Raw genomic sequence first — 15623 nt, 5'->3', positions numbered from 1 at the left:
GGCTGAACACTTTAATTCCCCCTCCCACTCCGCCAAGGACATGCAGGTCCTTGGCCTCCTCCATCGCCAGACCATGGCAACACGACGCCTGGAGGAAGAGCGACTCATCTTCCGCCTAGGAACCCTCCAACCACAAGGAATGAATGCTGATTCCTCCAGCTTCTTCATTTCCCTTCCCCCCACCTTTTCTCAGTTCCAACCCTCGGACTCAGCACTGCCTTCTTGACGTGCAATCTTCTTCCCGACCTCTCTGCCCCCACTCCCTCTCCGGCCTATCACCCTCACCTTAACCTCCTTCCACCTATCGCATTCCCAACACCCCTCCCCCAAGTCCCTCCTTCCTACCTTTTATCTTAGCCTGCTTGGCACACCCTCCTTATTCTGAAGAAGGGCTTATGCACGAAACGTCGATTCTCCTGCTCCTTTGATGCTGCCTGACCTGCTGCGCTTTTCCAGCAACACATTTTTCAGCTCTGATCTCCAGCATCTGCAGTCCTCACTTTCTCCTACTAAATGTGACCAATCCAGCAATGCCCACACCTCATGCATGGCGAATAGGAAAGTTCCCTTGGTTTGATTATCTTTCTCAAATGCATAACCTTCAGATTGACTGCACTCTGTGATTGCACTGGAGCTGGTGCAGATGTGATCGATTAGGATGTTGCCTGAGCTGGAGTGATTCAACTGTGAAGACAGACTTGATAGGCTGTTTGTTGAAGAAAACTCTCGAGACTCAGACCTTGAGAACTTATTAGTTTATTACATTTTATATCATGGGGAATTCACCATCCTAACTGTGGCTCAGTGCTATTCCGAAGTACATCAGGATACTACAGGGTTATATAGAGAGAGCAGATAGGAGCTGATCGTTAATTACAGTTTGGTATGCTTACAAGTTGGTACTAAATTAGAGGTTAGCCGTTGTTGTGGTTCTGTTCGCCGAGCTGGGAATTTGTGTTGCAGACGTTTCGTCCCCTGTCTAGGTGACATCCTCAGTGCTTGGGAGCCTCCTGTGAAGCGCTTCTGTGATCTTTCCTCCGGCATTTGTAGTGGTTTGAATCTGCCACTTCCGTTTATCAGTTCCAGCTGTCTGTTGCAGTGGTCGGTATATTGGGTCCAGGTCGATGTGCTTATTGATTGAATCTGTGGATGAGTGCCATGCCTCTAGGAATTCCCTGGCTGTTCTCTGTTTGGTTTGTCCTATAATAGTAGTGTTGTCCCAGTCGAATTCATGTTGCTTGTCATCTGCGTGTGTGGCTACTAAGAATTCTTGGACATCATCAGAAATATACACATAGACAAGGAATAACCATGGTCTCATTCGATGTAACAGCACTGTTTACCTCTATCGACAAAACCCTAGCCAGAGAAACAATAGCCAACCTGCTGGACGTACAGAACAGACGTTGAACCTATCAACAAAGACGGCATACTCAAACTAGTGGATCAGTGCCTCACAACACACTTCACATTCAACAACCAAATATATGAACAAATCAACGGCATACCCATGGACTCACCCACCTCTGGACTCATAGCAGAAGTGGTAATGCAAAGATTAGAACAAACAGTCTTACCGCAAATACAACCCAAACTCTGGGTCAGATATGTGGATGACACCTTTGTAATCATTAAAAACACAGAAATAGAGAACACACACCAGATCATCAACACCACACTCACAGGAATCCGATTCACTAGAGAGGAAGAAAAGGACAACCAACTCCCATTCCTAGACATGATGGTAATGAGAATACCTAATGGAGAATTCACCACAAAGGTATACAGGAAAGCCACACACACAGACCCAAGTCCTGAACTACGAAAGCAACCGCCCCAAGACACACAAAAGAAGTTGCATCAAGACACTATTCAAAAGGGCCACAACACACTGCAGCACACCAGAACTGCAAAAAGAGGAAGAAGAACACCTCTACAATGTATTCGCCAAAAATGGATACCTACGCAATTTCATCAACAGATGCCTAAGGGAAAGATAACGGAACGAGGACATGCCGCACCCAAAGGACTAGCCAAACTACCATACATCAAGAGTATTTCCGAACTGACAGCCAGACTACTGCGACCACTAGCACACATAACAGCACACAAACCAACAGCCACTCAGACAACAACTCACCAGAACGAAGGACCCGATACTCAGCATGAGCAAAACCAATGTAGTGTATAAAATCCCAAGCAAGGACTGCACAAAACACCACATAGGACAAACAGGAAGACAGCTAACGATCCGCATCCATGAACACCAACTAGCGACGAAACGACACGATCAGCTATCCTTAGTAGCCACACATGCTTTTGACAAGCAACATGAATTCGACTGGGACAACACTACTATTATAGGACAAGCCAAACAGAGAACAGCCAGGGAATTCCTAGAGGCATGGCACTCATCCACAGATTCAATCAATAAGCACATCGACCTGGACCCAATATACCAGCCACTGCAGTCAGCTGGAACTGATAAACGGAAGTGGCAGATTCAAACCACTACAAATGCCGGAGGAAAGATCACAGAAGTGCTTCACAGGAGGCTCCCAAGCACTGAGGATGTCACCTAGACAGGGGACGAAACGTCTGCAACACAAATTCCCAGCTCGGCGAACAGAACCACAACAACAAACACCTGAGCTACAAATCTTCTTACAAACTTAGAGGTTAGCCATTAGGGTCAAAACTAAAGCACTATTATGCATTCCACAAGTGGACAGAACAAATAGCATCACCATTTGTTCTATTTACACAGATTGTTAACACTAAGCAGAGATGTCCCCAATTAGCTGAATGACCGTGAAGTGGAAATAACACGTGAAGGAAGTGGGGACTAGTTGACAAGTCTATATCTGCTTGACTGGTTCTACAGCCTGCACTGATCATTCTTCAAACAGAGGAAACACTGATTTGACACCTTAGGAAGATAAGGCCAACCTTTCACATTACCTCATAGTAAGGAATGCACAGCCAGCAAAGTTCTGGGGACACAAAAGTTTCTCAGTCGGATTAGGAAAATGGCTTCCAAGCCAACCATGTTAACTTTTCCCTAACACTGTTTAATTCAGAGAAGACTCAGTGGGACATGGAGGAGATCTGATCAATGCACACCAACAGGTTCTGAGGAGCAAAGACATGGTTTATTGGGAGAACTTTTGGCATGAATAGAAGGGCCATTAATTAGCAGGTAGAGTGATAAGATAAGAATCAGGAGGTTCAGGTGGGACTTGAGTTGCATAGTTTTTCAATCAGAGGATTGTGGGTATCTGGGACTCATTGCCTGTAAAGCCGGTCAGGGCAGGAACCCCCGAGACATTTAAGAGCTATTCAAATGAACACTTGAGATAATTAATATATAAGGTTCAGGGCCAAGTGCTGGAAAGTGAGGTGAGAATAGATCAAGGTTTGGTGACTGGGACGAGCAACATGGGCTGATGGACCTCCTTCCATGCTATCAGATGGTTCTATTCAATTTCATTGGTGCTTCTTTCCATCCTCTCAAACCCTATTGATATCGTCCTGCAGTCAACAGCTGTCGTCTTCATTGTTAACTTATTCAGCCAATGATATGTCATCTGCAAATTTACTTTTTGAGGTCTATGTTATGCACAGCATTCACCAGGAGACTAATGATGGGCATACAGATCGGGTCTAGCCAGCATGCAGAAACCCTGCCAATAATAAACAAATATAATTTAAGGTCAGGGTAGAGTGGGCTTTACTGTAGAAGAAAGTGAGGACTGCAGATGCTGGAGGTCAGAGCTGAAAATGTGGTGCTGGAAAAGCACAGCAGGTCAGGCAGCATCCAAGGAGCAGGAGAATCGGCTTTTCAGGCATAAGCCCTTCTTCAGGAATGAGGAAAGTGTGCCAAGCAGGCTAAGATAAAAGGTAGGGAGGAGGGACTTGGGGGAGGGGCATTGGAAATGCAATAGGTGGAAGGAGGTTAAGGTGAGGGTGATAGGCCGGAGTGGGGGTGGGGGCAGAGAGGTCGGGAAGAAGATTTGCGGGTCAAGGGGGCGGTGCTGAGTCCGAGGGTTGGGACTGAAATAAGGTGGGGGAGGAGAAATGAGGAAACTGGAGAAATCTGAGTTCATCCCTTGTGGTTGGAGGGTTCCTAGGCGGAAGATGAGGTATTCTTCCTCCAGCCGTCGTGTTGCTATGGTCTGGTGATGGAGGAGCCCAAGGACCTGCATGTCTTTGGTGGAGTGCCAAGGACCTGCATGTACTTGGTGGAGTGCCAAGGACATGCAGGTCCTTGGACTCGTCCATTGCTAGACCATAGCAACACGACAGCTGGAGGAAGAGCACCTCATCTTCCACCGAGGAACCCTCCAACCACAAGGGATGAACTCAGATTTCTCCAGTTTCCTCATTTCCCCTCCCCCCACCTTGTCTCAGTCCCAACCCTCGGACTCAGCACCGCCTTTTTGACCTGCAATCTTCTTCCTGACCTCTCCGCCCCCATCCCCACTCCTGCCTATCACCCTCACCTTATCACCCTCACCTTAACCTCCTTCCACCTATTGCATTTCCAACGCCCCTCCCCCAAGTCCCTCCTCCCTCCCTTTTATCTTAGCCTGCTTGGCACACTTTCCTCATTCCTGAAGAAGGGCTCATGCCCGAAACGTCGATTCTCCTGCTCCTTGGATGCTGCCTGACCTGCTGCGCTTTTCCAGCAGCACATTTTCAGCTCTGGGCTCTATTCTAGTTTATTACTCACAGGGTCAGATAGTGTGTATTCCTCCATGGACAGAGCAATGCGAAGTGCCTCTGTCATTCACTCTCATTCTCTTTCTTTCCACAGATTCCTCTTGCCCAGAGGGTTCCAGGTATCGCATTATGATGCCAATGGGACTCTAGTGACAGAGACAGACACTGGAATGGTGAGAGTGCAATAAGTTTTAAAGAGAGAACTGCAATATCTTTCTTTCTCTTTCCTATTCCTGCTATTTCTTCCTTAGCTGTCCGGTGCATATGTTGTCAGCATCAAAGCACTTTGGCTTCTGTTTGGAAAGATAGGAGTTGGGACTTGCCTGGAGGATTGCAAATCAGGCATCACCAGAGCTTCTTCTATGACTCTATGACCTGGGATAAAGCAGCCTGTTTGACTGGTACCTCAACAACCACTTTCAATATTTTCCCTCCACCACCAACATACAGGAACAGCAGAGGGACCATTATCAGCCACTTGGATCTTAATTGGCAATGGATTGTGGGGAAATCAAACCATCCAATCGTTAGATTCATATTTTGGGGAAAAAAAATCTAATGTTTAGGGGAAAACATGTTGGTGTCAATAGGAGTTGGCTGAATAATAAGAGGCAGAAACGTATCATTTCTGGGTTGGCAAGATGTAATGACTAGCATTTGATAGGGACCTTATTTCTGTTTGGTCATCAGTGTGGAAATTTAGGCTAGACCTGCACTTACAGCTCATCCCTGCCTGCCTTGAAGGAGACTGTGTCACATGACTCGATGGCAGTCTCAGAGTGTACTAGAAAACTGGAAATATGTAATGTTTGGCTGTGAAATGGATACCTGAGTTGGTTGCTGTTTTGACAGGAGGCAGAGCAGGAGGGCTGAGCAGGCAGTGAAGAAATCTCCTGTGGCTATTCCCCTGCAAAACAGAGATACCGTTTTAGATACTGTTAAGAGAATTGGCCTTAAAGAGGATGACAGCAGCAGCCAATTTCCTGGCACCATGGGAGTGGCCCAGTGGAAGGTGAACTACAACAATATTAGGCCTATCACCCTCACCTTAACCTCCTTCCACCTATCATATTCCCAGCGCTCCTCCCCCAAGTCCCTCCTCCTTCCCTTTTGTCTTAGCCTGCTTGGCACACCCTCCTCATTCCTGAAGAAGGGCTTATGCCCGAAATGTCGATTCTCCTGTTCCTTTGATGCTGCCTGACCTGCTGCGCTTTTCCAGCAACACATTTTTAATCTATGTGTGGAGCAAGAAGAGGGAGGTGAGGTCCTAAATGAATACTTTGTGTCAGTATTCACCAAAGAAAAGGAATTGGTTGAGGATGATGTCAGGAAAGGCTGTGTCCAATTTCTAAGCCAAGTTGCTATTAAAAAGGAAGCGGTGTTGTGCATCTTAAAAAGCGTTAAGGTAGATAAACCCCAGGATCCTGATGGGATCTCTCTCAGAATATCGAGGGAGGCAAGAGATCAAATTGCTGGAGCATTGATAGACATCTTTGGCTGCAAGTGAGGTCCCCCCACAGGACTAGAGAATAGCCAATGTTGTCCCATTGTTTAAGAAAGGTAGCAGTGTTAATCCAGGAAATTACAGGCCTGTGAGTCTCAAATCGGTGGCAGGGAAATTAATGGAAAAGATTCACAGGGACAAGATCCACACGCATTTAGAAGCAAATGGACTTCTTAGTGACAGACAGCATGATTTTGTGCATGGGAAAAGTTTTTTGAGGAGGTGAAGATGATTGATGAGGGAAACATAGGTGATTTTATCCACATGGACTTCAGTAAAGCCTTTGACAAGGTCTCTCACGACAGACACAAAAGGTGAAGTCATATGGTATCAGGGGTGAGCTAACAAGATGAATACAGAACTGGCTTAGTCCTAGGAGATAGAGGTATCGGTGGAAGGATGCTTTTCACAATGGAGGGCTGCGACTAGTAGTGTTCCACAATGATCAGTGCTGGGACCTCTACTGTTCACATAAATGATTTGGAAGAAAATGTGACTGGTCTAATTTGTACATTTGTGGACAATACAAAGAATAGTGGAGTTGCAGACATTGAGGAGGATTGTCAAGGGTACAGCCGGATATAGAACGGTTGGAGGCATGGGCAGAAAAATGACAGATGGAGATTAAGCCAGATAAATGCGAGGTAATACATTTTGGAAGGTCAAATACAGGTGGAAATTATACAGTGAACGGCAGAACCCTTCAGAGTATTGATTTGCAGAGGGATCTGGATGTGCAGGTCCACAGATTACTGAAGGTGGCAGCACAGATAGATAAGATGGTTAAAAGAAAAAGGCTTCCGGCATGCTTGCCTTCATTGGGAGGGGCACTGAGTATCAGGATAGGCAAGTTATGCTGCAGCTTTTGTGACAATTTTGTCATTTTAAAAAGGTCATTTTGTCCCTGGGATTTTTTTTTTGGAGAGAGGTTTTGAAGGCAGAGGCGTGGAACCAGCTACTGGAGATGGCCGAAGTAAACAATTGAGGAGGCCTTTAGATTTGTTTTTTTAAAAGGTTGGAACAAGAGAAGCAGCTTGAATGGGAGTGGCCAGTTCTCACAGACCAAGCGTTTTTTTTAACATTAGCAATCAGAAGCTGTTTGGGGTCCCAGAAGAATTAGAAATTTCAGTGAATGATTCCGAGCTGCTACTTTCGCTGAAATCTCTCTTGATGTTGTCTCCTCAAAGCTTGGAGAATGGCATGTAAGAATCTGTGTATGAATTTGCCTTTTTGCAAAGGAGTGTGTTTGTGGGATGTTACCATATTGGAACAGTTAATTATTAATAGGTACTGTATCTACTGTAGAGTCATAGAGACATAAACCATGGAAACATACCCTTTGGTCCAACTCATCAATGCTGAACAGATATCCTAAATTAACCTAATCCCATTTGCCAGCATTTGGCCCATATCCCTCTAAACCCTTCCTATCCATATACCCATTGGATGCTTGTTAAATGTTGCACTTGTAAAGTCTTCCACCACTTCCTCTGGCAGCTCATTCTGTACACGCATCACCCTCTGTGTGAAGAAGTTGCCCTTTAGGTCCCTGTTAAATTTGCTCCCTCTCATCTTAAACCTACGCCCTCCAGATTTAGACTCCCCACCCCAGGGAAAAGACTTTGTCTATTTACCCTATCCATTCCCCTTGTGATCTTATAAACCCCTATAAGGTCGACTCTCAGCCTCCGATGGTCCAAGGAAAGTAACCCTCTCCCTACAGCCCAAACCCACTAACATATTTATAAATCTTTTCTGAACACTTTCATGTTTCACAACATCCTTCTTCCAGCAACAAGACCAGAATTACACACAGTATTCCAAAAGCGGCCTAACCAATGTCCTGTACAACCGCAACATTCTGGGTAATTCAAGATGGAGGACGGGAAAAAATTGTGGCTGTAAGAGCTGCTCTTTCTTTTAGGTATTTTAGGAGTTGGACGTGATTTCCTTGAATTCCAAGAGCAGCAATTACTGTTCTGTATGCTGTTGCATTGTTTTGGAACTTTGGTGAAAAAACGTCAAAACAACAGCACTTTGAAAAGGGAGAAGGACAGGCAACACACAGCACATGATCAGTGAAGGAGAGAAAGAAACCCACAATGCTAACTGACACAGCAGTGAATCTGTGGGTTAACAGCAGTGAATCTGCGCAGTTACTGCATTTGCTGTTGGAATTCATGGATGTCTGGACATCGGAGTGTGTCTAACAAAACTTAACAAACAGTAAAATTCATAACTGATCTTGGAGGAACCTGTGTGGGAGAGCTCACAGCACAGGATCAGTTAAGTGTATAGTTTTTAAAGTGTAACCTTGCTGTTAGTCTACAGTAGTGGGTAGAGTGGTTTCTTTCTTGATTATATGTTTATTGAGATCTGTATCTTGATTAAACCTTAAAAATATAAGACATAAGTATGAAGTTAGCCTGGAGAAAATTTTTTTAGAGCAATAAGATGGGGCTATTTTTGGGGTCTGTAGATTGTAAAGGAGCAAAGATGGCCTTTAGTAAATGCTCTTCTTGTTGGGTGTGGGAGAATTTACAGGTTACTGAGGATTATGGCTGCAGGATATGTCTTTCGTTGTGAATCCTATCAGATCGAATGGATCATTTGGAGTGACAGTTGGAGGCAATGAGGAATTTACAAGAGCAATGAGGTGTGATGGATGGCAGTTATAGGAAGGGAGAAAGGCTACAGATACAGTCGGATAGATGGGTTAACTCCAGGAAAGGTAGGAGAGTTATGCAGGTAGTGCAGGAGTCTTCTGTGGCTCTTCCCATTTCAAACAATTATGCTGCTTTAGAAAATGTAGGGGTGATGGACTCTCAGGGAAATGAAAAGCCAAGTTTCTGTTATCAAGGTAGGCTCGAATGTAATAAGGGGTACTTTGGATTCCAAGCGATTGATTATGATAGAGGATTCTCAAGTCAGAGGCACAGACAGACGTTTCTACGGCCATCAGTGAAAAATCAGAATGATGTGTTGCCTTCCTGTTGCCAGGATCAAGGATGTCTCAGAGAGGGTGCAGAGTGTCCTCAAAGGGGAGAGGGACCAGCAGGAGGTCATTGTACATATTGGAATCAATGACATAGGAAAGGAAAAGGTTGAAATTCTGAAGGGATAATACAGAAAGTTAAGCAGGAATTTAAAAATGAGGTCCATGAGTGTAGTAATATCTGGATTACTCTCGGTGCTGCGAGCTCCTGAGAGTAGGAATAGGAGGATAGAGCAGATAAATGTGTGGCTGAGGACCTGGTGCAAGGGAGAAGAGTTCATATTTTTGGATCATTGGAATCTCTTCAGGGGTAGAAGTCACCTGTACAAGAAGAATGGATTGCACCTAAATTGGAAGGGCAGTTGGGAAAAGAAGCGAGTCAAACAATCAGAACAGGCAGGGACAGAGCAGAGAACAAGGTAGGACTAATAAATTAAACAGTCCAAAGATGTGCAGGACAGGTGAATTGCCTGTAGTGTTAGGTGGAAATGAGTCTGGGTTATGCTTCAGAGTGTCGGTGTGGACTTGCTGGGCCACATGGCCTATTTTCAAACTGTAAGGAATCTAATCATAGACTGGCACTGCCATCATGTTAAGGGTTTAAATGAAGAGGAATTTGTTAAGTGTATGCAAGAACATTTTCTGATTCAGTATGTGGATGTATCGACAGAAGAAGGTGCAAAACTTGACCTGCTTTTGGGAAATAAGGAGGTGACTGAGGTGTCAGTAGGGGAGCATGTTGGGGCCAGGGACCATAATTATATCAGTTTTAAAATAGTGATGGCAACGGATAGATGGGATCTAAAGGTTGAAGTTTGAAATTAGAGGAAAGCTAATTTTGATGGTGTGAGGCAAGAACTTTCAAAAGCTGACTGGGGGCAGATGTTCGCAAGTAAAGGGACAGCTGGAAAATAGGAAGCCTTCAGAAATGAGATAACGAGAGTCCAGAGACAGTAGATTCCTGTTAGGCTGAAAGGAAAGGCCGGTAGGTATAGGGAATGCTGGATGACTAGAGAAATTGAGGTTTCAGTTAAGAAAAAGAGGGAAGCTTATGTCAGGTAAAGCCCTTTTTCCTGAAGAAGGGCTTATGCCCGAAACGTCGATTCTCCTGTTCCTTGGATGCTGCCTGACCTGCTGTGCTTTTCCAGCAACACATTTTCAGCTCTGATCCCCAGCATCTGCAGTCCTCACTTTCTCCTATGTCAGGTAAAGGCAGGAGAGATTGAGTGAATCCTTGGGAATATGAAGGCAGTAGGGGTATACTTCAGAGGGAAATCAGGAGGGCAAAAGGGGACATGAGACAGCTTTGGCAAATAGGGCTAATGATAAACCAAAGGGTTTTATAAATACAATAAGGACAAAATAGTAACTAGGAAGAGAATAGGGCCCCTCAAAGATCAGCAAGGCAGCCTATGTGTGGGGCTGCAAAAGATGTAGGAGATACTAAACGAGTATTTTGCATCAGCATTTACTGTGGAGAAGGACATGGAAGATATAGAACATGGGGAAATAGATGGTGACATCTTGAAAAAAGGTTCATATTAAATAGGAGGAGGTGCTGGATGTCTTGAAATGCATAAAAGCGTATAAGCTCCCAGAACATGATCAAGTGTACCCCTGTACTCAGTGGGAAGCTAGGGAAGTGATTGCTGGGCCCCTTACTGAGATATTTGTATCATCGATAGTCACAGGTGAGGTGCCGGAAGACTGGAGGTTGGGTAACATGGTTCACTCACTTCTTTAAGAAATATGGTAAGGAAAAGCCAGATAACAAAATAGGTGCCTGACATAGGTGATGGGCAAGTTGTTGGAGGGAATCCTGAGGGACAGTATTTACATCCATTTAGAAAGACAAGGATAGATCAGGAATAGTCAGCATTGCTTTGTGTTTGGGAAATCATGTTTCACGAACTTGATTGAGTTTTTTTGAAGAAGTAACAAAGACGATTGATGCGGGCAGAGTTGTGGACGTGATCTATATGGACTTCAGTAAGGCATGGGAGACTGGTTAACAAAGTGAGATCTCATGGAATACAGGGATAACAAGCCATTTGGATACATAACCGGCTGGAAGGTAGAAGACAGAGGGTGGTGATGGAGGGTTGCTTTTCAGATTAGAGACCTGATAAGTATGAGGTGCTGCATTTTGGAAAAGCAAATCAGAGCAGGACTTACACAGTTAATGGTAAGGTCCTCAGGACAAAGAGACATTGGGGTATAGTTTCAAAGTTCCTAGAAAATAGAGTCACAGGTAGATGGGATAGTGAAGAAGGCATTTGGTATGTTTTCCTTTATTGGTCAGAGTATTAAGCATAGGATGATGAAGGGCAGAGGCTGGTACAATTACAGCATTTAATCGGGATGGATATATGAACAGGAAGACTTGAGAGGGATATTGGCCAAGTGCTGACAAAAGGGACTTGATTGGGTTAGGACATCTGGTTGGCATGGACGGGTTTGACTGAAGGGTCTGTTTCCATGCTGGACATCTCTGACTCTATAACATGAAATCCCAACTTCCATACTCAATGCACTGTTATTTGGTTACGTCTGTCAATAGTTATGGAATTTTAAATTCCTCTTTATTTTGTTTGTATTTTAACTATCGTGTTTAAATTGTGTGTGGCTTAATGTCGAGTAGTTTGACCAGTTGCATCACATCTGGAACATACACTTCACATTTACCTTTAAAATAAGAAAAGGTTAGGGTACAGGCTATCTTTCTAAAAGATTTCGAGGAGGTCAGGTCTCATCCATAACACTTTATAGAACTTTAGTTATGCCACATTTGGAATAATGCGTACAATTCTGGCCACCACACTATCAGACAGATGCCTTGGAGAGGGTCCAGAAAATGTTTACCAGGATGTTGCCTGGCCTGGGGGATTTAGCTATGAAAAAAGGTTGGACAGACTGAGTTTGCTTTCACTGGAATGCAGGAGGTTGATGGGGGCGACCTAATAGAAGTTTATAAGATTGTGAATGGCGTGGATAGAGTGGAAAGTATGAGGCTTTTTCCCAGGGTGGGAGGGGTCAATTACTAGGGGACACAGGTTCAAGATGTGAGGGGGGCAAGTTTAAAAGAGATGTCTGAGGCAAATTTTTCACACAAAGGGCAGTGAGTGCTGCTCAAGGAGGTGGTGCAAGCAGACAAAATAGCAGCTTTCAAGAAGCATGTGGATGAGTACATGAATAGGAAGTGAACATAGGGGTATGGATCCTGTAACTGAAGACAGTTTTAGTATAGAAGAACAAAATGTGTTGGCACAGGTTTGAAGGGCTGAAGGGCCTGTTACTGTGCTGCATCATCCTTTAGTGCTCTCTTGTTTTTGTTGTTCTGCAAACTCCACACAGTTACGCAAGGCTGGAATCAAACCTAGGCCTCCAGCACTGTGAGGCAGTTGTGCTAACCACTGAGCCTCCGTGCTGTGGAAATATGGTGGAGGCAGGTACGAGTGAGGCATTCAAGAGTGCAGTGAGTGATTATTGGAACAGAAACACAAACAACTCTGTGATTCATTCTCAGATTTATTCTCACATGCCATACATTAAAGTCAGAAATATCTCACTTTAGCACTAACAGTGTAACATAGCTCTGGGCAGACAACGATACTGAGTACCCACTGACAATTAACCCAGGCAAACTTTGTCACCCTAATTGTATCTCTCTCCCAGCTTATTCAATCAGCAACTACTGACTCAATTCTCTAATATTGAGGTGCCGGTGTTGGACTGGGGTGGACAAATCACACAACACCAGGTTATCGACCAACAGATTTATTTGAGAGTACAGGTAGACGATCCTTTATCCGAAATTGTCAGAACCAGCTGTTTCTCGGAATTTGGAGTTTTTCGAATTTCAGAATAAGTGACAGTTTGATGGTGAAATTTTTAAAAATCTTACCGGAGGAGCAGACCTACTGAACAAAATCGACCTTGAGAGAGAATCCAAGCCTGCCGGTGCTGGGCCACGCATCCCCGCTGCCCCTCCCACCACCATTTTGGATTTTGGAACTTCGGATAAAGGATCGCTTACCTGTACAAGGTTTTGGACTGCTGTTCCTTCATCAGGTCGCTACCTGACAAAGAAGCAGTGCTCCGAAAGCTTGTACTTTCAAATAAACCTGTTGGACTAGAACCTAGTCTTGTGATATTGCCAGTATCAGGAGGTTTAATGCTGAGATGTATTTTCCTACAGTATCGCTGTTACTACATGGGATCTGTGAGAAAATTCCCTGGATCCCAGGTCTCTGCAAGCATGTGCTCAGGTTTCAGGTAAACAATCTGACTATTTCTTCTCAGGTTTTAAACTGGATTTAGATATAGAACATTTTAGCCTGTAAGATGTTCCCTTGGCAGGATCACTCACTGTGGGACTGTGCTGGGATGTGTTTATTCAGCAGGATGAGGGTCACTCACTGTGTAACTGTACTGGGATGTGTTTATTCAGCAGGGTGAGGGTCACTTACTGTGTAACTATACTGGGATGTGTTTATTCAGCAGTGTGAGGATCAATTACTGTGTAACTATACTGGGATGTGTTTATTCAGCAGTGTGAGGATCAATTACTGTGTAACTATACTGGGATGTGTTTATTCAGCAGTGTGAGGATCAATTACTGTGTAACTATACTGGGATGTGTTTATTGTTAAGAAGTTGAAGGTGTGTACTGCACTCTTAAGAGTGTGAATGCTGTTCTGAACTGAGGGACGACAAGCACCTGTGTATATGACTAGATGTCAGTCTCAAGAGTTTACGAGAAAATTGAAAATATGTAACACTTGGCTGTGAAATGGATACCTGAGCTTTAGTTGCTATTTTGACAATAATTTGAATTTAATCAATCATCTTAAATTATGCCCCAGGATATAAAACCCAACCAAGTTTGAATTTATTGTTTGCCAACATTGAACCAATGAAATGATCCAATGTTGGGGATATAAAAAATCAGGCAGAGCAACTGTCATTGAGAGAGAGAGAGAGAGAGAGACCCAAGAAATTAGGAAACACTCTCCATCAAAGGCACCTTTTTGGAGGAAACTTATTCGCAGTAAAAAGAAAGAAGATGACTCAGGAAGATCTTCAGCCATAAGAAGACAGACACCAAAAATGATAGCTGCTGTGTGATTTTGAAATTATGTTGATTTAATTTTCATAAGAGTTTTATTGGAACAACATATTGTTATAGAGTGGAGGCAGATAATAAGCAGTTAAGAGAAAGGGGGAGTTAGAGTTGTGAATAGTTGTTTAATGTTCACTTTTAGAGTTAAAGGATAAATTGATATTATGTTCTTTAAATAGTGGAATTTGAGAGTTCACTGTCACTCAATTTAACAGATTACAAGCTGAGGTGAGCTTTTCTGGGTGTTTGGTTTAATTACAGAAGAGTTCACTGCTGTGTTGTAATATTATTCAACAGGGTAAAGGTTACAAGGATTGTTTTCTCTCTATCTTTGTTTGTTTCTCTTCTGCAGTGCTGTGATTGTGTTCAATAATCAAACATATGTCATTGAACCTATTGGTGGGGATGCAAGTGGTCGTCATTTGTTATACAGAGCTGAAGACCTCCTGCCAGTATCGAGCAGCTGTGGAGTCAGAAATCTAACCCTTGAGTTAAACCTGACCGATCACCTCCAGCCCTCTCAGAGGGTGAGTAATGAACACTGTAACTAAAGAAAGAAAGAAGTCCCATAGAAAATACAATCCTCAGACACAGCCTTCAGGCAGCTCATGGAAGGTTCATTTACTCAGCATATTCCCGTTTCCCTTCTGACTCTCTTGCTCTCCTATTGAAAGTCGATATTGATGGAGATTGTCTCTGAAGCACTGACTCTAGAAATGAATCCATGGCTGCGCTATTCTTTCTGTGATGCAAATCTCCTATTATAAAGCTCTTATATTGAATTGTTTCTCTCTGACCTCTTGTTCGAGACTGTCAGCGACTGGAAACAATCAGTTTTCATCCATCTGCCCCATCATTTCACTATTCTTCAGACTTTTTTTCTGTCACTGATGACAAAATGTGCTGACAGGAAAGAGTTTGAACCATTGTAAGAGATATGTAAAGCAGTAATCATTCAGCTCAGAAAAAAAATCAGTAAAAACGGCAAAAAATGCCAATGATGAGATGCTTGAACAATGTAATAAAGATGAAACTAAAACCAAATGACAAACCTTTCCAGCCCTGGTGTATTTCAGTCCCCAACAGCATTTTAATCCTTTCACAATGTTATTACAGATTCTGCCACCCTTTGGACAGTCAGTACCAATTCCATCCTCTAATAAATCCTTGTGAAATCTCTTTGTAATAACACAGGGAACTAACTGAAAAAGTACATCATTTATTGTTGAGCACCAAAATAGAGCCATGACTCATGGCACACACTGGCTGTCCCTGCTCTG

At 43.7% G+C, this 15623-nt stretch overlaps 1 protein-coding gene across 1 annotated transcript in view; it reads left to right on the top strand.

The window, feature by feature from the left end:
• LOC122544470 (disintegrin and metalloproteinase domain-containing protein 12-like) overlaps positions 1-15623 on the top strand; it is a 255817-nt gene that overhangs the window by 80903 nt on the left and 159291 nt on the right. The window contains exons 4-6 of the mRNA XM_087992302.1: positions 4817-4895; positions 13420-13496; positions 14696-14870. Of these exons, the coding sequence (XP_087848428.1) occupies positions 4817-4895; positions 13420-13496; positions 14696-14870 (331 nt within the window). The remainder of the gene's footprint in view (positions 1-4816; positions 4896-13419; positions 13497-14695; positions 14871-15623) is intronic.

This window comes from Chiloscyllium plagiosum, unplaced genomic scaffold (assembly GCF_037043375.1).
Source record: "Chiloscyllium plagiosum isolate Xiang-an unplaced genomic scaffold, Cpla_swu_hap1 HiC_scaffold_1, whole genome shotgun sequence".
Taxonomy (NCBI): domain Eukaryota; kingdom Metazoa; phylum Chordata; class Chondrichthyes; order Orectolobiformes; family Hemiscylliidae; genus Chiloscyllium; species Chiloscyllium plagiosum.
This window is presented reverse-complemented; position numbering and strand designations above follow the sequence as displayed.